At 33.5% G+C, this 26244-nt stretch overlaps 1 protein-coding gene across 1 annotated transcript in view; it reads left to right on the top strand.

The window, feature by feature from the left end:
- The window catches only part of LOC111057321 (serine/threonine-protein kinase NIM1), a 94513-nt gene that overhangs the window by 31875 nt on the left and 36394 nt on the right, over window positions 1–26244 (top strand). The window contains exon 2 of the mRNA XM_039431105.1: window positions 8974–9078. Coding sequence (XP_039287039.1) covers window positions 9018–9078 — 61 coding nt within the window. The 5' untranslated portion in view covers window positions 8974–9017. The remainder of the gene's footprint in view (window positions 1–8973; window positions 9079–26244) is intronic.

Here is a 26244-nt window from a genome sequence, read left to right as displayed (position 1 = left end):
TTTATATTCTAAATTTCACTGTTAACTCAAGCCGTTAGTTCTAGTAGTTCTTTTTCGTGAAGCTATGTGAAGCTTGTAGTCTCTCATACTGTGCCGTTCTTACACTCTCACCTGGCCAAAACAGTAAGTAATAATAGACAGTGGTCGACAGTAAACGGCTTGAATTAAAAAAAAATCGGCTAGAAATTTGGAACATAAACGACCTATACCATGGGATACCTTCTTATCTATCTTTTCTCTATGTCTATACTACTATACTTGATAATTTGAAAGGAATTTGTACATAGTATACTACTGTACTACTGTGATTGATAATTTTTAAGCAACCTATTCTACAGTCAGAAAAAGCTTTGTTTGTTCGGTACACTTTTTTATTTAAATTGGATAATCTTTTTCAATATAATTGTGAAGATCATTATAAGAGTGAGAAAAAGTGGCAACTGAAAGTTTTAAGTGGTCTTACAAGCGAGTTATGGGTTGTTGAAGTGCTAACTTTCCAGATTCCGTTTTCTTTCCAGATCATAAACTGTTTCGACTATATTATTAGAACTTCTCTTGAAAATTCAAAAAATGTATCTTTCCAAACTAGAACATTTTATTCCCCGTATCAATTTTTTGTGAATTTGATACCTTGTTTATTTTGGCATAAATCGCGAAAAATGCATATTAGAACAAAGCCAATGATATACTGAATGTATTAAAAAAAACTCCAATGGAAAATTCAAAACCGTTTATGATCTGGAAAGAAAACGGAGTTTAGCACTTCAACAACCCATATTTCGCTTATTAGACCACTTAAATTCAGTTGCCACTTTTTCTCACTCTTATAATGATCTCAACAATTATATTGAAAAAGATTATCCAATTTAAATAAAAATAAAAATGTGTATCGAACAGCCTTAACTGACGATGTTATGTGTGGTTAACAGGACCATCAAATTGATACTGTTATCATTTTAAAGATATTTAGAATTCTGTTGTCAGAATACTCTAATTCCATATTCAGCAGACTGATAGACCTTCATATACGAATTTTGATGACTCTATATTCAGAAGATAAATAGACCTTCTTACAAGAAGTAGGTAACCTACCAGAGAATACAAAGAAGATCGGCAATTTGACTATTTAGGTGCTTGATAATAATTTCATAGAAAATTCAACCACAAGGTCAATTTCGAGTCATGGATTGGATATCGCTACGTATTATGAAACTATCCAAGAAGTGATTATACTAATCATTCTGTTTATTCAAAAGTTACTTCGTCATCCGACTGTCTCAAAATTGATTGTTGACTGAATAATTTGAGTGGAAGATCGAATTTGGAGTTGGATGAATTTTTTAGGACCTAAATTGGTACTGTATTGTGAGCCTCAAGTACATTACTTCATTTCTAAGACAATGAAACCTTAACATATTGTTAAACCAACAATCTGGTTATTCAGAGGCTACTTATTAGATTATGTTGAGATTGTCTGTTGACATAGTAATTTGAGTTACAATAGTTCAAATTTGCATTAATCGAAGATCCAAAGTATTACATTTTTGAAGGCAAATTACAAAGCTATCAGATTATCTTCAAATTGGTTGCTTGCTGCTTGTTTCTAAATTCATCTTGTGTCTTGGACAACAATGTACTTAATAGTTAATTCAAATGTTACATAGGTAAGTCAGATGATAGTCTTTTCAATCAGTAATTGAAGAAATTGAATTCTGACAATATGTAAAATGTAATTTAAAATTCAGTAAACTGGTTACTGTTCTTGTTACGTAATATGTACAATTACAAAAAAATTGTACATATATGATTTCAAATGAATTTCAAATCTAAATTTAATTAGATTAAATAAATGAAAAAAATGTGCATAGACAACCTCGAATGAATTTCAAATTCAAATTTAATTTAAGCTTTGTTACCGTGATGTTTTTTTGAATAAAATTTTAATATTCCATCTAATCCATTGAATATGTCAACTCAATGAATTTGAAAAATCAATTACATGTTTCCAATGTTATGTGAAATGTAAATCGTAAAAGCGGTGAATATTTGAGTAATTAGAAACGAAATCAAAGTGTACGAATTCAAGTATAGAAAGAGTTCTCAAGAATGATGAATGAAAAGCTATCCGAAAATTGAAAAGAATGAAAAAAATCAAGGATGAACATAATTCAGTACAGAATTAGTGAATTGGAACTTTTAATTGAATGGAGTGAAGGTTTCGTAAGTCAGCTTCAAATCCATTACTCCCACGTTCTTTATGGGTCGTTCATTCATAATGATTACCTCATACTATAACTTTCGTGTAATCAAGCTAATCGATCTCATGCGAATATATTTTTATTTTTTTCAGCTCACCTTCCGGCTTCCGAAACCAGTCGGTTTCTCTTCAAATTTTCCTTTTTTCATTTTTCTTTGTTAGTTTTCCCGCACGTCTTGCGATTTTCATAGCATAATGGGAATGAATAATGGACTCTTGTATAAATGTTTGCCTTGTGGAAGGTCACTTTTCTGTTTGGTCACTCTGTCATCAATCTTTTTCTTTCTCTCTCCTTTGTGTGATATATTTTCTTTTCTCTTGTTCACCCATGCGGACTTATTTGAAAGCATGGAAGAAATCTTTGATTTTTCCAACAGCGATTGATTTTCTTGTCTGTTTGACAGCTATTGTGACATCCACTTTAATTTGTCAGCATTGATTATAAATAAAACCAACGCTTCTCATTCAATCAATGCTGACAGTTTTAAGTGAATCTCATTACAGCGAACTTATTGATAAATAACGTTCAGTTACAGGAAGACTGAGCTGAATGTGGAACGTTTATTCAAATTTCAATGCAGCACAATTTGCTTATATCCTGTGTCTATTCAGAAAGTTTCCATGAGTTATTACTTAATTGCCTCCAGTAGGTCATAGGGTAATATGCGATTCAATATTGTGCGTAAGGAAAAATGAATGATGGTGATTTCTTCATTCATGAGGTCTGTTGGTTATATAAGCTGGATACCTTTTACAAAAATATTCCATTCATAACAGGAAAGAGTTTTCTGTCACAAACATTCTAACACAAAAATGAGTATTCTCGAAGTATTTTCACACAGTAAACCAACAGATCCTTAGATTGGATAAACCAGTTCCTTTCCCAATCATACATATAATAGTTGAGAATGATATTCTTATCTATCAATGTATAAATAAATAAATTGGCATTACACTTCCAATTGAAACATTTCTATAAATCTAGTTTAGTTTGTTAAACGATAGTAGTGTCTTTATCGATCTCCAGTGTTTTTGATGTGCTATAATGTGGTCTCCAGTGTTTTTATCAAAACTGAAAGCTTCAACTTATAGCAGCAAAATATGTAGTGTGGTTTGAGTGTTTGATTGGTTGGTCGTTGGTTGGCCTATATCAAACTCAAGCTCTGGCATTTGGCGGAGACAAGACACGCCCACATTTGGCGGAGCCTTCCAATTAACAGACAATAGACAACGACCAATCATTTTGCTTCATTCATACTTTGCTGCTCGATGTTTCGATACATTAGCGTTAAGTTCTCTGGAGATTGATAATGATTTTGATGGTTATTGTAGTTGTAATGATTCCAAGCCCATCCAAATGTGTTCAATAATATAATATATCTAACATAACATCATCTCCATTACAATAGATGAAATTTATAACTATGTTTACTAGTTATAAAGAACTTAATAAGCTACATAAAAAAGACGATTTCAAGCCAATTTGAATGAGTTCAATAATATTCATATCTAAATCTACCATAACAACACCTCCATTACAATACATGAAAAGTTATGAAAACCTTAGATAATTTTTTTAGGATTTATAGTACAAAATCCCATATAACTTCTTTAGTTTTCCAGGTCACTAAAATGTTTGTTTGTCACGTTTTTCTAAACGAATTACCACTAAATATAATGTGTTTTTAGTTGTAAATATTATTGAAGTTTGTTGGAGATTTAGAGAAATTGCATTGATGGTACAAAATAAATTTTCAATCCCACTTAACGTTTCTACTTTTCAAGGCAACTAAAAATGCATATTTTTCACGTTTAAAGTTTCTCCACACGAATTACCACAAATTATGATGTGTTTTTAGTTGTAGATATTATTAAGTTTGTTGGAGATTTAGAGAAATTGCATTGATAGTACAAAATAAATCATCTTCAATCCCAAATAACGTCTCTACTTTTCAATGCAACTAAAAATGTTTGTTTTTTTTCACGTTCTTTAACGTTTTTCTACATGAATTACCACAAAATATGATGTGTTTTTAGTTGTAAATATTGTTGAAGTTTGTTGGAGATTTAGAGAAATTTCGTCTTATCGAGGTTCCCACGAAACAACTATTACTTTACTGCACCTAGATCTGGAATGATGGAACTATTGAAATAGTATAGTGAACTGGTGGATCTTACTTTGACTGTTAGCATTCCTTATCAATGCTTTCCATTCAAACAATGCTGACAGTTTAAAGAGAATTTCACCACAATTGTACCTCTGGAAGTGGATTTTAGCTGTAGACTTGCAGAAGTCCCTTTGCGATGTAATCTAGCGTTGATAGCGGCACGCTTGTCTTATATGAAAATGCAAAGCATGCATATTGCATGCCTAGGACCAGGAAGTCGTTCATTACTATCTTGTTGGGTGCAGGCTTACAGAAGGTTCTAACTCATGTAGTGCTCATTGTTGTTTGTAGCTTTTGATTTGAATTTCATGCCGATTCCGAAGTGGATTCAAAAAGGCAGTAGTTTTTTTTGCATAGGAAAACTATATGTACACATCTATAAACTAGAATGCAACTTTTTTCTTATAATACAGTAATATAAGTAGAAAACTCTTTTTTGGAAACATTCCCTATGAGTGTACACAATGCCGATTTTGAAGTAGATATAGATTTTACATCATTAACAACGTGCAAACGCCAATTTGAGTACCAAAGAAGTAAGTTGATAAATAAAATCCCGGAAGACTTTAACACTACAAAGATAATGAAAAATAAACTTAATTCAATAATGGAATGGGTGAAAATAAATTATTTCTTTAAAATTCCCAATTGATGAAGGAAATCAGGTAAATATCAAATAATATCAGACTCAAATGTTGAAATAATTTCAATTGTTTCGAAAGTATCCGTAATATATATTATATATTTTTTTCTTTTAATTTTTCTTGAATATGTTTGATGTTATTAATATGTTTATTGAAGAATGCAAATGTCCACTAATCTGTATTGAAATTCCAGTGCTATCTTGAATATTTGAAGTACCTATCGTGGTTTTATTATATGATTAACTACATTACATTAATTATATGATTGTTTATTTGATTTATCTATCTATATTGTACTGGTTTTGATTATATTATAAAGTGCTGTATAAATTATAAAATCTTTTTAACTATAGTATGGAATGTTTGAACTCATGGCTAGAGCACAAGATTTCTTTTTCTAGCCATGCCAATTATTTAACAGAAAATTATCTATTTATTTTCATGTAACACTTGTTAATTAGTGAATAGATTTGATTTGATTTGAGATTCAGAAAGCAGTATGTTTTTACATTGGAAAGTAATTTTTACACATCTGTAAACTAGAATAATACTATCATTCTGAGCAATATAAGTATAACATCATCTATAAACGTCTTTTGTTGGAAACATGTTTCAATTACTGATTCTGTTTTCGTATTTGTTGAACCGTTGAGTCATTTTTGTCAGCTAATATCCAACATTCCAAACAAGTTTATTATAGAGGTCATCTTCTCTGTTGCAATGTGAATAACAGTTAGGATAAATTTGTAGATCCTTTTCTATCTTTTGGATTATATTATAATTATTATGATGATTGCATTTTTTTTAAAGTCAAGTCCCAGTTGTGGTATAGTATCTTTGAATTAGGTACTTGTCATATTTTAACAATATTATTCTAATTCAAATTTTTTATCCATCATGGCAAGTATACAAACATTTTTGTTAATCGCCCATATGGACCCCACGAGTCTGTATTTGGGTCGACAGATCAGTAGTCGAACAGAGACATTTTACTAAAATCAGTAATATGGTATACTTATATTAGATACAATATACAAATAATATAGACCATACTACTACCAAAAAGTTGGTAATATAAATAATTCAATTATATTAAAGTATACTGAATACTTTGTTAGTCAACATGTCGAATAACCCAAAGTCCCTTGAAACTTGTTTAGTAATTCGGTACAATTTATAGGCCAAGTAGAATAGGTTGATGTTATTCATTATGTGCTTTATAAAATACAAAATTATGAAAAAGGTCCAACCGAGCGAGATTCAATTCCGCGTTGAATCTTGAAATGTGATTCCCAGATGTTGTTTCATTAAAAGCAGAATTCATAGGACTGTGGGAAGCTTATAGCGCCGTGGAATATCCACTAGACTTCACGCTGTGCAATGTATTAACCTTGATTACATGGCGTGTTGTACTATACTACTGTATTCTTCCTTTCAACACCTTATTCTACCATCTCCTCCTCCTCCTCATCTTCTTCTTTTCTTCTTCATCTTTCTCTCTTTTTCTTCTTCTTCTTCACTCCCCTTTCTTAAATCTCTATTCCACTTCGTCTTTTCAGTCGAAACAGAATTATTCTCCAGACCTACCTCTACACTTATTAACAATTCAGATTGGTTTGGCAGCCAAAGTCCATACCACAGACTATGTAATGTGGGATGTTATCAAGCTATAAATCAATTTTGACACGATTCTCATTTCCCTATAACTGATTCTCTCTAATTTTTCTCTGTTCGATTGTTATGTTTCCAGGATAACTCACCGACACTAATCAAGTATCACACTAATTGACAATAACTTATGAAATCAATCAAATATGTAGTGATGAGCTACTTGTATTTCCGACTAGCAGGTAACCCGTGCTTTGCACTGGGGAAATTTTGTGTTGTGAAATGCAATCTCCTTACAATACAGTAACTCATTGGATTAATTCGGCCTATTTCGGACTATGTGTAACCGTATCTAAATTTAGGAGAGCAATAGCACAAGGTTACCTTATTTTTTCTCTCCCTATCATTTTGATGATTTATTTATTTATTGTATCAATGGATGAATGAATGAACTCACTTACAACTTGGAGAAAGCTTTGTTTGGTTAGGCTTTGATCGTTGCGTAAAAATTGAATCACAAATTGAACAAATTTGTTTCGATTATTAAATTCAAATTGTTTAATAAGAATAAAAATAGGCCTTAACCATCTTCATAAAATTCAGAATAAAAAGTTGCAATTTAATCAGTTCATTAGTTCATAAGTGATGATGCCTCAATCATGTATTTTCTATCCCGTAAGGATATAAGCCAATTACTCTCTTTATAATAGTATAATACTATGGTTTTTTAATCCGTTCTCCATCTCATCCGATAATTCTACCGAGTACGACACAGCTTGAACAGCAAACAGAGAGAACGCTGTAGAATTGCTTTTGTTGGTGGGGAGTCCCTTGCGGGAAGATCTCACCTCGCCTGAAATTTAGCCGTCAATGGGCCATAAGACTGTTATACTTCAGCCGGGACTGACTATGTTCGATTAAAAATAATAATACTAATTTTTTTAATAATAAATTTTTATTGTTAATGGATACATTATTTATTTTATTATTAAGGTCGAACATGCATTCACACTTCAGAGATCAGGATTAGAACCAGTCAACTAACAAAAATTCGGAACCTAACTAAAGCTGGAGGTTCATTGATTGTTCACCATCATCCCTTCCATTACCCTCGCATTTTAATGGACACGTTAAGCCGTCGGTCCCGGCTGCCTAAAAATCAGTCGTTAGGTCATGTCAGAGGCCCTGAAATTGATCAGTTGCGACCTGAAAACTCTGACAGCAGATCTGAGCCAGCCAGGTCACTCGATATTATTTATACCCTCGCACAAGCCTAGGGCTCAAGTTAGAAGTAAGCATCATCCTCAGAACGAAAGAATAGAAAGAAAGAAATATTCATCATAGTGAGAATCACTTCTCTCTATCAAAGTTGGCATAATCTTCAGAACGAAAGGTCTGTGTGTCATCCCTGAACCCTGAAACTACGAACAGTTTCTCACTCAAATATTCGTTCGATATTCCGTCCGTGCCAGGTTCATTTCCCACTTTATGGCAGAATACCACGACCAAACATCAAACCCAACCAACACAAACAGAAAAACTCTACACACAAGCACTCGGAATGCATTCAATAGACTTCTCTTTTTCAAGGGGAAGAAAATAGAATGAAATACTCGGTTCGATTTCCGTGTTACTTTTCCATATTCAAACAATTGCAGCAAATTTGTCAGAATACTATGCGGAAATTCGTCTGAAGCTGTCAGAATTCCTTATTAATTTAACATCTAAGCTTCCCTTTCAATCAATGCTGACAGAGTGAAGTGAATCACGTGGCAAGCATTGCACGTGGCAACTGAATATACTGTCAGTCACTGAAGGCGTGAATAAGTTAGTTGCATAATTTAGATTTTTATTCATATTATTGTTTGTCGAGAGCTCACTTGCAGCAGATTTGTATGGACTTTGATTTTGTTTGTTTCTCACCTTTGAAAGAGTTCGCCTGTCGTATGTTGTACTGCATAGATCTTTTTTGAGATGGTTATTCATAAACTTTAACATAGTATTTTAATATTTTGACAAATTGCAATCGTTGGTTGTGCCGTAGTCGCAGCAACGAAGACTTAGGTACCTCAAAATTAATTCAGTATTGAATCAACGCTCTGTTATTTGTCCATTGAAAATAATAGTGGAAAATTCAGACTTTAAATATTCCTGCTGCCTGCCTGGATGGGATCCCTATATTTCTATAATAATGTACGATTTTGAGAAGTGTTTTTCTGGATCGTTTTTAGAATGTGTCACTTGAGGTGTATGATCGGTATGGGTATGATTTTTTATTGTTTGTGTTTTGTTTCAGAATGTGGGGCGTGGGGTGGAGGCGCGCGCACTTGCTGGAATGAGATGCCACTCACTGATTGCGGCGCCAACCTCTCCAACGGAACACAGGCGCCGCCCCTTACTGGTAAATTAACCAATCATTTTATTCCTTTTCAAATGATAGATGGATGCCGCCCCTTACTGGTGAATCAACCAATCATTTTATTGCATTTATACTGATAGCTAGATGTCGCTTCTTACTGGTAAATTCACCAATCATTTTATTCATTTTCAACTGATAGCTGGATGCCGCCCCTTACTGGTGAATTAACCAATCATTTTATTCCTTTTCAAATGATAGCTAGATGCCGCCCCTCTCTGGCGAATTGACCAATTACTTTATTGCATTTCATCTGATAACTAGATGCCGCCCCTTACTGGTGAATTAACCAATTATCTCATCGCATTTCAAGTGATAAAATTGAACACTTCAGCTCACATTTAGTTTGGTAATAAATAAAAACGACTTGTTTGAGAAATATTCTCACGTGGAGATAATTCAGATACAATCTTAAAAGTACGGTTCTTGTGTCGCAAAAACAGGGCTTTGTGTGCAGTTCATGAAGATGAAAACAGACCCAAATATTCTGATTCTAGAGTACTTCAGGATTTCAGAACCACTTGATGCCAATTTGAGGGTCGCGACTAGGCCGCGTAATGGCCGATTCAAAATGGCGGATCCAGCGTTCATTAAAACTGTCATAGAATGGTTTCCATCGATGATTTGATGATAGAGACCTCTAATAAACGCGAATCGAATAGCAATGAACTATTCTACGAAGTTTGGATTTCACACATTCCCACCTAAAACATGATTTTAATCGACAAAATGCACCAAGTCGTTTTCATTCGATATGGATATTTACCACACCTTCACAACAAAACAGAAAGTTAGTTCGTTAACTTCACATCAAAATGAGTATGAAAGAACTATTGAGATATCCTTGACAAAAGTATAAGATCATCCAGATTCAATCGGAAAGCTCTAAAATAGTTTGTCAAATTGACAACTCTGTAGAATCACTGATGCTAGACCCTATCTAAGTCCTTGATATAAGACATACCAGACCTATGATTTCATTCTGTCTAGAAGTAACATGATACTTTTTATGAATAAAATTATCAGTTTCTTATGAGTGGGCATGGGATAAGTAGGTACAGGAGTGGCAAGTGAACATTGAATAAAAATACTCTTCATTTATTAAAAAGAAAAAATTATACTTTTTGTTTTATCTATAAAATATAATTATAGTACCATTCAAAATTAATAAAATATTGAAAAACAATAATACAAATTGTAACGTAACTGTTATAACGTAATTGTAATTGTTCTGTTTTTTAATATTTCATTAATTTTAAAGGGTACTATAATTCTATTTTATAAATACAAGAAAGTAGCCCTTAATTCATACATTTTCGTTTTATAATTACTTCAAATCCAGATAGGTTGAAAAACAGTAAAAGATGACCACGTAGCTGATGAAAATGTAGAAGGAAAAGTTTGTGAAATTTCTATCTAGTCTACCCTGTGCTGTCATGAAAAGTAAAAGTTTGCGTAATATTTAGAAGAAGGTGAGTCTTGAGAAATATTCTCATACTTTTCTGACAAGACAGAGAACGGTTATTAACACTATTCAGATCACCTAGAACTTATTTTTCCAAGCTGTTTTCTTTACGAAAAGAATATCGGACTCATGACCCGAATTAGAATAACGCCATAGACAGTAGCTTATTATAAACCGATCGTTCTATTTGTGAAGGAACTCACGTGTCTTGGATTGGATTCGGGTCAATCGATGCTTAGCTTGTGTAAATAATTGATTTATTCAACAATTAGTGCTAAATTTTATCGTTTCATGTAAGACGAGATCGATGGTGACTTTGTAGGCTATCATTGATGAGGGATGGGACTTGTTGCTTGAGAGGGTGACTTGTTTCGTTTTCGTTGAATTGATTCGTCAGAAGGGCGTAAAATACTTTCGATTCAGGTTAATTGGGGTGTTGACTCAGTCATAATTCAAGGCTGAACTGAATGAAGAAGCAAGTCATAATTCCAGGCTGAACTGAATGAAGAAGCATCAACGATTCTCTAACTTTTATCCGATAGCCGATAACTTCAACTTTTATCCGATAACTTTTGTTCGTACAGCCATTTTAAACACTCACTTTTAATTTTAGGGCTATTGAAAATATTGAAACACAATAAGCTCAGAATATTACTCAAGTACCCTTTTATTCTAACACAACAAAACTAGTTTCAACTCTTCAATAGCCATTTTCAAGCGTTGCGTTCCTAAAGAGTTGAAACTGGTTGTGATAAATTCTGTCATCATTCTGTCAGTATCAACGGTTAATCACAAATGTCTCATAATATACGAAGACTTTTAAAATATCAATAGGTACAATAATCTGTAGTTAATATTTCATTTTTGTAAATTATTATTCTTATCGTGTCCAAGATAAGTTAAAACTATTGGTTTCATGGTTTCATTCAATCCATTTAAACTACTGTTGTCTCTCGGTTTTTTGACAAAGGTCTAAAAAGATTTTTTGTGCTAAGATGCTTTAGTGAGGTCTACGTTATAATGGCAGTGTTTGATTAGCAATGGTATTGCTATTCTCATCTATCATTTAACAAAGCGGATAGCGCTATCTCTTTCTCGCTTTGCTCTGTTGCCAGATCGTCTTTTAACAATGTAGAATTAACAAAATATTTCATCTTAATTATGAAAATTCATCATGAAATAATTGAGAAATATAATTTCTTGCTTGATAAAATATAATTCATTATTTTAAACGAGAATGAACAGGTTATATTACATCAATAAACCTGTATCTATAGAAGGCATTGACAAGACAGAGAATCGGCAACGTTGTTCTGCTATCTTTCTTCATTGTCATTATAACAAGGACCTCCCTATAGTAGATGAAGTTCCTTACTAGATGAAGGAAAATTTCAACGGAGAAAGCAACCATTTGCGCTGGGGGTTGAGGTTTGAGGCTAGAATTTATTGATCAGATAATATTGGATTCGACTATTTATCTCGTAGGCTACTATCTAGACTAACACACTTGTTGAGTCATTTTTGGAAATAGAATAGGATCAAATGACATCTTTATTCCATGAAGTGGTGAAGTTTGGACGGTAATGTCCCTGTCAGGAAACCATATTATTCCTACCATTTATTCCACAAATTAAAATTTATTCCACACTCATAAATACATATAGCCTACATGAATCAAACAAAGCTCATCATGACAACACAATCCAACCAAAATGTAATAATAATAATAAACGGTAATTTGAAAAAACCACTAGTAGGAAAGTAGAAAAGAAATAGTGTAGGGCCTATCTACAATTCCAGATAGGCTCCGAACCTTCTGTTTGATTGCCTCAGAATGAATGAATATATCACATGCATTCATGCTTTGCATGTTTTATAATTATCTGCAAAATGAGTGTTTGGACTCGCCCAGGTTCACACAAATGTAACCAAGATAATAAACGTTATAAATTAATCAAAGCGGCTAAAACAAAGAGCAATATTGAATGGTGAGAAAACAAAATGTTCACACCTAATTACAGATGGTGTTATCAGATCGACGATAAAGAAGTTGGTAAGAGAGCCATTTAACAACCAGCTAACCGTTACCAGTATAACTATATATTACAGTAAAATGTATATCTACCCTTCACACAATATAGATATAAAACTAGGAGTATAGCTATTTGGTTGTGTAACAGTATAGCGCTTTATAGGGTGACTATTTGCGTTTTAAGTAGGGGTTCCGTCATACTTAACTTGCGCACGCGACTTTATTTCCGCTCTTTGAACATTTTCTACTAGTAGAGAAATCTGTCAAGTAGTCTAATGCAATTAGTTCACTATTACAGTTCTTGGAGAGTTATTTCACTACCTTAGGTAAGGTTGTTAGTAGTATATCCGAGAAATGTCGTGTAGCTCCTAGTGGCATCAAAGAAATCTAGTTTTATAGAAATCTCATGGTCGTGTTGTCCCTGATAGCGTACAGTTTTTTCATATCTTAGTAATCATTTGTGGTGTTTTTTCGTGGAATATCTGTGGTAGGTTATTATAAGCACATTTAAAGAGTGTCGTGATTGTATTCGTCTTTCTTGTGGTTTAAATACATTTAAGATACAGGAATGTGGTTGAGTTGTAACGTGTTGAATTCTAACTGAATTGCTTCTAGTTTCTTATAATTATTAGAAATTGTGTGATGTTTTTACTACTTCTTGAAAAATCGTGGTTTTTGACAAATTCCTGCTGTTATAGTATCTTTTCGTTTTCGTGTACAAAAATCAGAAGAGTTTATTCCATTTCGTGATGTGAAATAAGTTGATTCGATTCTCCTCAGCTACTTGATCAAAATATTTGAAAAATGTCATTAATAGGGTTCAACGTTGAAGTCTTTGCTGATGATTTGCATGTTTTATTTGGAAGTGATCCTTCAAAGTAGTTTCAAATCAATGTGATAAGTTGTACAGGTTTCTCCCCTGGTATAGTTTCAATCCATGCATGCTGATCACCAATTTTTTAGGGCTTCACCGTACAGTGTAAAATAGTAAACCTTTGGTGTGGTTTTATTGATACATGCTATATTGATTGTCCTGAATTTCTACGTTTATTAGGTGAGAAAAATATTTGGTGGTGAATGTTAATCTTTTAAAGTCGCGTTTACATTAACAAAATGTTAATAACTTAACCCTTATAGATTCTATTAGATTGAGCGGAACTTGACAAACACATATGATCTTCATGTCTATGATAAGTTATGTTCAATCTAATAGTATTTATAGGGATAAGTTATTAACATTTTGTTAATAACTTTGGTGTAAACGCAGCACGTTAACAGTGTCTAAACTTGTCAAAGTTACTTTCTGGTCTCAGCATTGTTCCTTATAACTTGAAATTTTCACACAGTAATATAATAATTTAATGCAATTCATACTTATAGTTTATATGGAGCAGGAGAATATAATGTGAAGCATACTATGGATTGAGCCATATGACAGGAAGTTGGCTGATCTATTAATGTGAAACGCTGTCATTGGCCGAGACAAGACACGCCCATCTGGGCAGAGTAATTGTATGATTACTGTCTCGACCAATAGCAGCCTTTCACTGTTCCATAGTGATAGGTCTGCCAACTACCAATAGTGTGGCTTTGTTTACGTATTGCTGGGCCGTGTTTGAGATTGCAATTTATACTTATCATACTAAGAAGTAGTATAATTTATATACTAGTTTGACAGTGATTTAAAAATTTAGTTTCCTCGACTTTACAAAAAATAAGTGGAATGACCAACTTGAAATATATTTGATTTATATTATGAATCAAAACTACTACTACTTGAAAAGAAATGTGAAGGTGAGTTGTTTCAAAGATCAGGTGAAAACTAGGGTGAAATGGTTTAGGGATTGAAACAGTGGTACGACTGTATAATAAAGTTCGGTAAATCCGTATACCGTACGGATATACATTGACATACCGTATTACATTACGTGTAATTACTTGATTCTCCCACCTTTTTCACAATCTTCCATGACCAACCAGCCTTTTTAGTCAAACCTCTGCAATTCCACATTATTCTCATGAAAGTTTCGAAAATAATTTTTTCCTTGTATAATAATATGTTTTTCTCTTGCCGTATTATATTTTTAGATTCTTCCCTATAATAATAACTTTCATTACACGCTTTTTTTTGCAACCTCTAACCTCTCCAATTTCATATTGTTCTGATCAATTTTAATTTTTGACAGATACATACATTTTTGTACCATATACTGCACTATAGGCTACAGTTATGTAATTCAAATTGAGTACATCTTTATACCGCATTTCATTTTTCATTTTTTTTCAATTCAATTCGTTTATTTCCACTTGGCATATAATACATGTACATAATTATATTTGATATTCAACAAAATAAGAATCACATTTTTACAAAGACAGTACAAAGAACATATTGATTGAGTGGAAATTATTATTGGTAGATTATTCAAGTTTCCCCAAAAACTCAATTTTCATTTCTAGTCTCCAAGCCACAAACTCTCCAATTTCATATTTTTCTCATTAATTATTCATCAAAGCTGTGTACCGTACTATACTATAATATAGTAGATTGATACAGTCTTTCACCGTATGATACTGGTAAATTCCTCCTCTTTCCCCAGAATCGTATCTTTCATTCTCTCAACTTCCTTTTCTTCCAGTCTCTTAAACCTCTCTCCTATTCCATATTGTCCTCATACATTTTTGAACAGAACCACTTTCCAAGAAAAAGTAGGGCGAGTTGTTTTGTCTCGATTGATTTGTTCACTGGGGTGGAATAACTCGAAATTCGAGACTCAGAAAGCGACACATTTTATGAGGAAGCCTCTCAACATTTTTACCGACAAAAATGTCCCGTTTTCAACCGACCACACATTAATCATGTATGGTAAACATATTTTCGACCTAGTTTCTCATCTCTTGTGTAAGAGCACATTTCAAGTAACGTTCATGTGAACCGTTCCCACTTATTATCATTGTTTGGGCTGTTGGTAACATTACCTTCACTGTTTTTGTTTGGATCTGATTTTCCCGTGTTACTTTTAATGCTTGTTGTACACTCGGTCATTGTTCAAGTTACGAAATTACAGCTTCGTCATTTTTGTGTGAAACTAACCATTACATTAAGTTACAATAATTTGTGTGCTATGGGATGATATTTTCTCTTGGAAATGCGTTTGAGATTAACTCAATTATTTCTGGTGACGTAAAGATTGCTTCATTGTAGAACATATACAAAATCGTAGCAAATATGGTCGCCATGAAAAGATTTCTCATTTTGACAGGGTTTCCATATAGTGTATTTCAAATTGTTTAGTATCTCAAGTTGTCTAGTATTTCACCTTTTTGTTATTTGCGTTTATTAGTTTTTATATATATATATATATATAAAAGCGAAATGGCACTCACTCACTGACTGACTGCTGACTGACTCACTCACTCACTCCCTCGCCGAACGAAAAATCTACCGGACCAAAAACGTTCAAATTTGGTTAGTATGTTCAGTTGGCCCTTTAGAGGCGCACTAAGAACGGATTTGGAAAAAAATTCAAAGATAATTCCAAAATCTACGTTTTTCCAGCGTTTTTTAGCATTTTATCAGCTCTATCGAGAACAAATGAACAGAAATTGTTCAAATTTAGTACAGAAGCTAAGCTGGGGTGTAATAATGTTGTGTTAGAAGGAATTTGAAATAACGCCAAAGATACGCCCAAAATTAGCGGTTTTTTGCGTTTTCTCAGTTCTCTCATCAAGCAATAGACAGAAAATGTTCAAATTTGGTACAGAGGTTTAGCTAGGGTCTAAAAATTTTGTTATGAGGTGACTTTAATATTTCATCAAAGATACGCACAAAATCAGCGTTTCCGCGTTTTCTTAGTACTTTGACTTTCTGATGGAATGAAGCATGCTCAAATGAAAAATGCTGGCGAGCGAAGCGAGTCCGCTGATCTCATTTTTGGACGATCCATTCGGGGTTTCAGGGGGCGGAGCCCCCTGGCTAGACGGATATGGCGAGCGAAGCGAGCCTGTCGGTTAGTTATCTATATGATTGCTTATTATATCTATATTTTAGTGTTACTGTACAAATACAGATATGATTGGAATAGAATCCGCCGGTGAAAAGTGAAATGCTTGTGTTTGTGGTGCTTAGGTCTATACGCACCTTTAAATTATCAAAACATTTCGAATGATATCAACATATTGCCATTTAAAGCGAAAAATCAGCCTCCCCAACCTTTCATTTTACCTGTAAAACATAATTTATCAAAGAGAACCCTTCAGGTTATGTTCATCTAATTTGATAGGCAAGACAAATTGAAATCTGGCCGATCTGAGGAATTCCCTTAACAGATATTCTTTAAAATCGGAATAATAAAATCAATGAACTTGGCACTTGAATTCTATACACACGCTTTATTTGGAATAAATTCTGACTTGATGTTGTAACACGTGTAAGATAGGGAATACACAATTCAATATAAACAAAGTCGGAAGATACATCAATATTAGAGTATAGTTCTGGTTATTTTGTTATTGCACATCTTACATCCCAGGTTTTAATTCTCAATATATCCCATTAAACATAATAACTTATGTTCACTAATTTTTTGTGATCACACAATGAAGCTCAATTATCTCTCAGAGAGCGAGCCATCAATCGAATTTAAACCATCATAACATAATGGCCCATATGAATGAAGTTGAGCATTTGCTTATACTTCTAAAATATGGAGCATTTGCTTCATCAAAACATGCTCATCAAAAAATAGTTTGAGCATTTGCTCAAAAGTAAAAGCTTTTGCTCAAAATTGTATGAATAAACTAGAGCATTTGCTCAACTTTAAAGCAAATGCTTAAAAAAAGGTGAGTCTAGTCTAGAGCAGCTTATCACCTTTTGCTCATAGTAAAATGGCTCAACTAATTCGTATGAGGAAGAGGAAACTATGCCAGATACGATCACAACCAATATTTGAGAACTATAAAGCTCTTTTTAGATTCAACCATGATTATATATCACCATATTATCCCTACAAAAGAATAAATACAAAAGATAGCTACCTGTTAGAAAGATAGCCATCACAAAATAGGAATTAGGCATTTAAGATGAGAGTGTAGACGATTATAAGAAGGCTATTGATATTATAAGAATATGCTGATTATTATTATAGAGATGACACTTTTTCACGCTATTATTTCAAAATTCTAAACTCAACTAACCTAAAACTCTATTCATAAATAGAAAACAAAGCAGAGGACGCAAACACAAGCGATGCACCTTATTTGCATATTTAGCGCTTCCATGAGCTATAAAAACAAATTAAGGCTACAAAAGCGAATCAGCTGATGAAAAATCTTTAAAATACGTGAGCATTTGCTCCAGAGTTCAGGAGCATAAGGTAAGAGTATAAGGTAAAGCTTATTCATATAAAAATGAGCAAATGCTTTTGCTTCTACCTTTTGCTCATGAGCATTTGCTCTGGTTTTATTCATATGGGCCATTGTCGATTTGTTCAATTAGCATGTAATCTTTAGTTTTGTATGAATAAAAATGTCCAAGTAGCATCATATTGTAGTAGAACAAGACCATGTACCTAGTACGAATAGTACACATGACCAAGAACAAGTAGTACGGTTCTTCTTCTTCTTCTTTTAGCTTTCAGGGTTTAGGCATGTCTGCCTGTTCCGAACCTCAAATCTGCCCATCTTCTCCTTGGACGGCCTCGGTATCTCTTGTGTAACCATGTATGGTTACAACAATTATTCAACTGATATACAACTCAAATTTAATGGGAAAAAGAAAATGGATTTACAACACAGTTAACATTATGCAATATTTACCCCCAATTCAGTAACCTATTTACTAAAACTCCTTTCTTCTCTAACAAAAACTACTGATTGATCGCCATTACTAATTCAATTTCCATCAGTAGTTGACAACGTTGTGACTTTCACAATATTCAATTACGGTGGCCACCTAATTTATACATCGCCATCAAACTTCGATTTGGGATGGATCCCCCTGATTGCAAAATAATCCGCTCAGTATTATTTTTCCCCCAAATCGAATAACCAATTTAGTAGTTTTCGATTAGGTTGTTGTTGGCTGATCGATTGCAGACTTCAGACAAAAAATAATGAGCTGCCTTGTTTTCATGCCAGTGGCCACTTATCAGCATTGCTTCTGATTCTTCTTTCATTTCTCATCATCTGTTTTCGATCGCGTGATGAGGTGTGCAAGAGAATGAGACAGAGATAGATAGATATGGAGTGAGAGAGGAATTGAGAGAGAGAGAGAGAGAACAATTGTGACTGAGAATTAGGAGTTAGAATATAATAGAATCGCTGCCTTTATTTTGACTGAGGAGGGCGGAGCTAGAGCGCAGCCGGCCCTCTCTTACACTCAACCCTCAGAGTCAAGAGTTAGAGAGAAAACCCAAGAATAAGAACTAGATTAGTTCATTTAGAGTATTCTATTTATGTAGAATACAAACCAAGTACATAAATATTCTGACTTACGAACTAATTCTTACTGAATACTCTATATACAGTATTTGAAGCTTTGAAATTCACAAAGTATGAAAAGAATAGAATTTTTGAATGATATGAAGGTGAAATGCAATTTGAATTACGATAGAATATTGTGCTGAATCTGCATAAATCGGTGGAGTTAAAGTAGAAGATGCCGTTCATTCTTGATGGAGAAGGATGTCAAAAGAGATCCTCTCCACTAACTGTCGACCATCAGAGAGAAAAGGAGAGATTAGATTATATTAGAGTTATTTATTTATGTGTGTTACTAGAGAGAGAGAGAGAGAGAGAGAGAGAGAGAGAGAGAGAGAGAGAGAGAGAGAGAGAGAGAGAGATTGATTGATCGATTATATGCCTCTATTAGGGGCGGACTCCTGGTCCTCTCTGCCACACAACTCTTAAGAGAAAGAGTGATGGTTTGTGTGAGAGTTGATGATATTGGTTGAAAGGAAACAATTAGAAGTGGGAGATGGATAAAGAATGAGAAATTGAGAAAGTGAATGAGGGTTGTTTGAGAGAATGTTTATGAAGGTAGAAAGAGAGATCAAGTGAGTTAATGGGACCTACAGAGTGTGCGAGAGAGATAAGGGCTTATGTTTGAAGTTGGGTTGGTACAACTTCTATTTCAAACGGCAAACTAACACTATCGACAGCCCCCTCAAATCCTCACCTCAACCCTCTAATATTTTGTTCTCAAATATTTTCAAGGTTCTCTAGCCAATGTCAGAAAGCTCTTAGCTTAACATTAACAATAATGATTTGAGCGAAGGTTTTGTAAGTGTGTTAAAAAAGGGTTTTTGATTATTTTTAAATGATAAGTTGAAATTTAGGGGATGAAAATGATTGAAATTATATAAAAGATATTCGAAAAAAAATCACTTGTTGCAATTCTTGAGATTTGACACTCGAAACTAAAACTGCTTAAACAGTCGTATGGGAATGCGTGAAATAGATGAATTACATGAAATGGAAGATATTTCAATGCTCAACAATCTCCTGATAAGCACATTCTTGTATCATCGATTGTTGAAAAGTTATAAGACTTGAAAGAGCGAAAAAATGGAAGAAAAACTTTTTTTACGTAAATGCATCACTTCTAGAACATAAATATCTCGAAAAGTATCGGATTTATCGAAAACCTCTACCAAACAAAACTTGTAGGGAATTTTTTAAACTTCATTTTTATGTAGTTGATTATGTCAATAGAACACACTGTTCCCAAGATATAAGCATGAAAGTAATAAGTGGAAAATGCAACTTTCAAACCACCCTCATCTCTTCAGCACATGATGTAGTAGGGGTTTGGATTTTTGATATGCTCACCTCTAAACTAGTCTCAATAAAGTAAAGCTGCGAAGTTGAAAATTGTGTTCCAAACATTCCCTCCAAATTTCAAATCAACAGATCTATTGTTGCTGAACAGAAAATTTCACTCTCAACACTAAAACTGCTGCAACAGTCGTATAGTAAAATAGTGAAAATATACATCAAATTGAAGATAATTTGATGCTCTATCAGCTCATAATCAGCATGGTTTTCTCTATCAATCGTTCAAAAATTATAAGGCAGGAAAGATGAAAAAATTGGAGGCAGAAATGTTTTTTCAAAAAATGTGTCACCTTTAAGAGCGGATATATCAGAAACTATGAGAGATATGGAAAAAATGTAAAGGACAAAACTTGTTGGTAATTTTGTAAGCTTCAATTTTGCACAGAATACAAATGTTCATAGGATGTATAGTTTCCGAGATATATGCGAAAAATGAAAAAATGGTACTTTCAAACCACCCCCACCCCTTCAGCACAGGGGGTAGGGGTGAGGACTTTTGATATGTTAATCCTCTTACTATCATTGAAAGAGCCGTGAGGTTGAAAATTGTGTTTCAAACTTTTCTCTCTATAATCTTTCGTTGACTGGACTAATTATTCTCAAAAAAAGAAGATTAATAAGAGTCCCTCGATCTTATCATGTTATCAAAAAAATCATTGTCAAATCGCGTAAATCTTGGTGAGCTACATTCATTTGCCTACTTTACCTGAATATTGAATCTAGATCTGCTGTATCTATTATTATTAGCTGATCTACTACTACACTATCTGTAGTGTATTACTGTATCTACTATATAGTGCGCTCATTTGTTCTGGTCCATTGCAAATATTTGACTACTCTGTCTGCAGCAACTGTTAGATAAGTCACTTGTTATTACCGAAAAGCCAAAATGTAAACAAGAACGTCTGTTGAAGCTTCGACAAGGATCTGAGTAAACTATTTATAGAGAGCATTGTCCTTGCCCTGGACCGAATCCAAATAATCGGCCAAAGATGTCTCTCTCTGATCCCTCTCTCTCTCTCAGTCCTTCCCTAACTTCATCCCTCTTCTTCCGGTTTTGTCACCTCGCCGTTGAAACTTTGATGGCATTGATCATGACTGAGACAGAGTGACGTAACATTTCTGTCCTCTTCTCAATTAAACTCTCGCTTCGTGGGAGGTGTGAAGCGATGCTTTGTTTTCGTTTTCCGAGGATTTGTTGATTGTGCAAGAGATGTTTGGATTTGCGAGGATTTTTTGATGATGCAATAGAGATCGTTGGGAATCTGTCAATCGTCTTGCTCAATTAGAGGATATTTTTGATTTTTTTATAGAATAAATTTGTGTTAGGTGACTTTGTTGACATTACATGAAGCAAGAACTCAATTAATTTGTGATACGAGAGTTGAGTAACACTAATTTGTTAAAAAAACTAAATACTGACAACGACTTAGTTCCATGGTTTATAATAACTTGAGTTACATTACACCACAGATCCAACCTTAGTTCACTTATTATATGATTACACCTAGTGTCCTTCATTTTTTATATTCTCGTATTTCATTCTTTGAATGGATCACTTCAAGGGAAGTTCTATAGTTCCTTTTGCAATTCTCTGATAACAACTTAATTTTTTTACTCAGGTTTTCATTATTGCACATTATTATTACAAAATTACCAACAAGTTTTGTTCTCTACATTTTTTCCATATCTCTCATAGTTTCTGAGATACCGCCCTTGAAGGTGAGACATTTTTTGAAAAAACATTTCTGCCTTCAAGTTTTTCATCTTTTCGGCCTTATAATTTTTGAACGATTGATGAAAAAAATCCGTGCTAATTATGAGCTGATAGAGCATCAAATTATCTTCAATTTGATGTATATTCTTACTATTATACGCATTTCCCTACAACTGTTGCAGCAATTTTAGGTAGAGAGTGAAATTTTCTGTTCAGCAACATGGGATTTTTGATATGCTCACCTCCAAACTAGTCTCAACAAAGCTGCAAAGTCGAAAATTGTGCTCCAAACATTCCCTTAAAATTTCATTGTCAACTGATCTATTGTTGCTAAACAGAAAATTTCACTCTCTACACTAAAATTGCTGCAACAGTTGTAGGGAAATGCTTGAAATAGTAAGAATATACATCAAATTGAAGATAATTTGATGCTCTATCAGCTCATAATCAGCACGGATTTTTTTCATCAATCGTTCAAAAATTATAAGGGCCGAAAAGATGAAAAACTTGAAGGCAGAAATGTTTTTTCAAAAAATGTCTCACCTTCAAGGGCGGTATCTCAGAAACTATGAGAGATATGGAAAAAATGTAGAGAACAAAACTTGTTGGTAATTTTGTAAGCTTCAATTTCAAGAGATATAAATGTTCATAAGATGCATAGTTTCCGAGATATATGCGAAAAATAAAAAAATGGTACTTTTAAACCACCCCCACCCCTTTAGCACAGGGGGTAGGGGTGAGGACTTTTGATATGTTAATCCTCTAACTATCCTTAAAAGAGCTGTGGAGTTGAAAATTGTGTTCCAAACTTTTCCCTCTATAATCTTTCGTTGACTGGACTAATACGGAATTTTAATATATGGAAACAGCTGCCACATCAATAAGGTCTTGCTTTTGCAGAAAAAGGCTATTAGAATATTGACAGGTGCAGGGTATCTAGATCACTGTCGACCTCCTTTCAAAAATACAAAAACATTGACTGTCATAAATCTCTATATATTTCAAGTATATGCATACTAGAAAGAATCTCCATAACTTGAAGAAACGATCCAATATTCATGCTTATGACACTAGGAAAAAAGACCACATTGATATTCCATATCAGCGTCTTGTCATAAGCATGAAACACTATGACAGCATCGGCTTGAGAATGTAAAATAAGTTACCATTGGATATCAAATTTTGTGAAAATATTGTTATTTTTAAAAAAATACTTTTTGAGTGGCTGTTTTGAGACCTTTCTATTGTTTGACAGAGTTTTTCGATTCTACTTGATGTTATTCTACTTTGTGACTATCACTTTGACTTTATTACTTTGTAATTGTATTACTATGACTTTGTCAATTACCTATATTGGTCTACGACAATAAAATCTATTTATTCATTATTTACCATTTTCACTATTCACCACTTCACTGAAATTTAACATCTAATCTATTTAGATCGAATACATTCTTAATTGTTTATTGTTTAGCAAGAGATGTTATGGTATTTCTCAATGATAACAGGAATAAGACATTAATGTTGTTGATGCCATTCATCTTCCCTTACAATCATGAAATTCCCATATCATTTCTTCCCTTACAATCAAATTATAAAATGATGTATTCGATTTAAGTAGATACTATATTGGATGCTTAATTTCTGTATTGTGGTGTGTTGTAAATGCATAACTATATTTCTATCCTATTTATTATATTCAAACCAGTTTATAAATAGTTATAACTACTGGAATATTATTAACACTATCTCAATGCTGTATTTCATATTATCCTCCAAAGACTAGTATGAAGGAATTCAACCTAGAATTATCTCATTATTTTCAGTTTCAATGAACAAGATCGGAATAACCACAGGCTACACAACTTTTACTCATCGAGTCCATTGTAGGCTAATAACATGCAATTAGACGAGTGTGTAATACGGTTACGCTCAAATTCCAGTGTTTTACCGTAATAAGCGATTGTTGCACGCAACATATGTTGCATGCGTCATTGCATGGGACTTTATGTTGCATGCGACATATCGTTGCATCAGAGCAGTGCAAACAACCGCCTGTCATCATAGCAAACAATTCCTCGAACTGGTGGGCAATCTTTCAATTAACTAATTGCTGGGATTCAACCTGAAATATTCTACACGATATGGGGTGTTCTGAGTATTTTATTCAGGTTACTGGGTTCTAATGGGGGCTGAATGATCGCTTACACAGGATTAGATAGTTTAATTACGACTGAATATCCAAATACAGGTTCATCGAAATTTAATGAGATGAAATGAAAAAGGTAATTTTTCATCTACTGTATACTCCATTATCTTTCGATGAATGTTGGGTTATAGCGTTTGAGAGCATTTTTTGGTCTAGAGTTTATTTAGTAGGAAAAATAGATTTATTGAAATCGCATTGGATGGAAATGAAATGATAGAAAAACAATTTCTCGTGATTTTCATGTGCTTAATTACTCTAGAATGCTGAACTATCCCTCAAGAGCTTGATTTACTTCCTTAATTTAATTAATTCGTTGCTTAATTTACACGATATACAATATAGTCCAGTCAATATAGACATAAAAAAGGGGGTGTGCTTGCAATTTATATTGTAGTTCTGATTTTCTAATATATTATTTGGGTACCTACATAAAAGAAGTCCAGAACCAATTTCTTCATGCAAAATTTCCTTGTGCTAGATACAGGGTCATTTCTGGCCATTTTTTGTGTATTGGAATATGGGCTTAAGTATACTCAACAATAAATTTCCCATTTTTCGACCGAATTTGACTTATGATGCATGATTTTGGACCGCCTTGACGAGCCGAGTAGAATGAAGTGTAGTGTAGTACGATGAAATCTGAGCATTGTATCAAAAGTTATAAGTGTTTGAAAATTTGATCCTTGAGGTGTCCTTAAGCGCGCCTCTCCACTAGGAAATACTGAAATGGAGTGCATCTAACGGGTGATTCTTATAGAACATAATCTCATGAACTTATGTCATTGTGCGAAATACCAATGTGATACAATGTAGTTGGTGATGATGGTTGAAGCTGAAAATTAGGTGTTTTTCACAATACAAGGAGCATTTTTGTCAGGTGTACCTGGAAATCCATATGAGATAGAGCGCTCTACCTGATCTCAGATTGTAGAGTACAAAAATACGCCCAGAGGGATTTTGAATTATACATCTAAATGGTGACAATCGGAAGATATTGTTGATCAAAAACTAAACTTCATCAAAATTGATTTTCTCTTAAAATTTCACTCATTTTTGAAAAATCATAACTCAGTACTCATTGGAGATAGAGAATTCCGAATGATCTTATTTTATTCATCATTTTATAATCTAAAAAAAAGGCGAGAGCAAATTTTTCTGTCCGATTACGAGATTTGGCAGAAATAGCTGAAAACTGGAAAATGAGCCGAAAATACGAGGTTTATGGGCCACTCTGTATCTAGCACAAGGAAATTTTGCATGAAGAAATTGGTTCTGGACTTCTTTTATGTACCCAAATAATATATTAAAAAATCAGAACTAAAATATAAATTGCATGCACCAATGTATATAGTGACTGGACTAATAATAGTTTGTGGAAGAATGAAGGAGATTCCCTCACTTAACCCTTGTAATCTGAGATCAGTATTAAGTATTAAGATACTGTAAAGACAATGCGCAATAATCTATTCCGGAAAGGCTATGACAATGAAGTTCAGTATTTCTTAGATACAAACTGGATAAACCACTCTGGGATATACCACTTAAAAATATTCAACAGGATGCCAGTGAGTCTCCGTGTGCAGGAAGTAATGATATTTGAGAGTGTGCTATAGGCAAAGCTTGTGAACCTGCCGCGTTAATCCCTGAATGTGGAGGCAATACAGAGTTTTTTAAGTTCACTTTAACTGCCACCCATCTCGATTTTGGTGTTTATATAAATAAAGTTTGACCTAATGACGCAATCTATCCAGCAAGTGCTGGTCATGGATGGAGAAAACTGAATTACTGAATTACTCAATTAATATTTGTTTGAATAAATATGAGCTTTTTTTAATGTGTCACCACTAGAAAGTTAATAGGATAGGCTATGACAATGAAGTTTAGTATTTCTA

This window comes from Nilaparvata lugens, chromosome 6 (genome assembly GCF_014356525.2).
Source record: "Nilaparvata lugens isolate BPH chromosome 6, ASM1435652v1, whole genome shotgun sequence".
Taxonomy (NCBI): domain Eukaryota; kingdom Metazoa; phylum Arthropoda; class Insecta; order Hemiptera; family Delphacidae; genus Nilaparvata; species Nilaparvata lugens.
The sequence above is the reverse complement of the archived record's forward strand: the minus strand, read 5'-3'. Positions and strand labels throughout refer to the sequence as shown.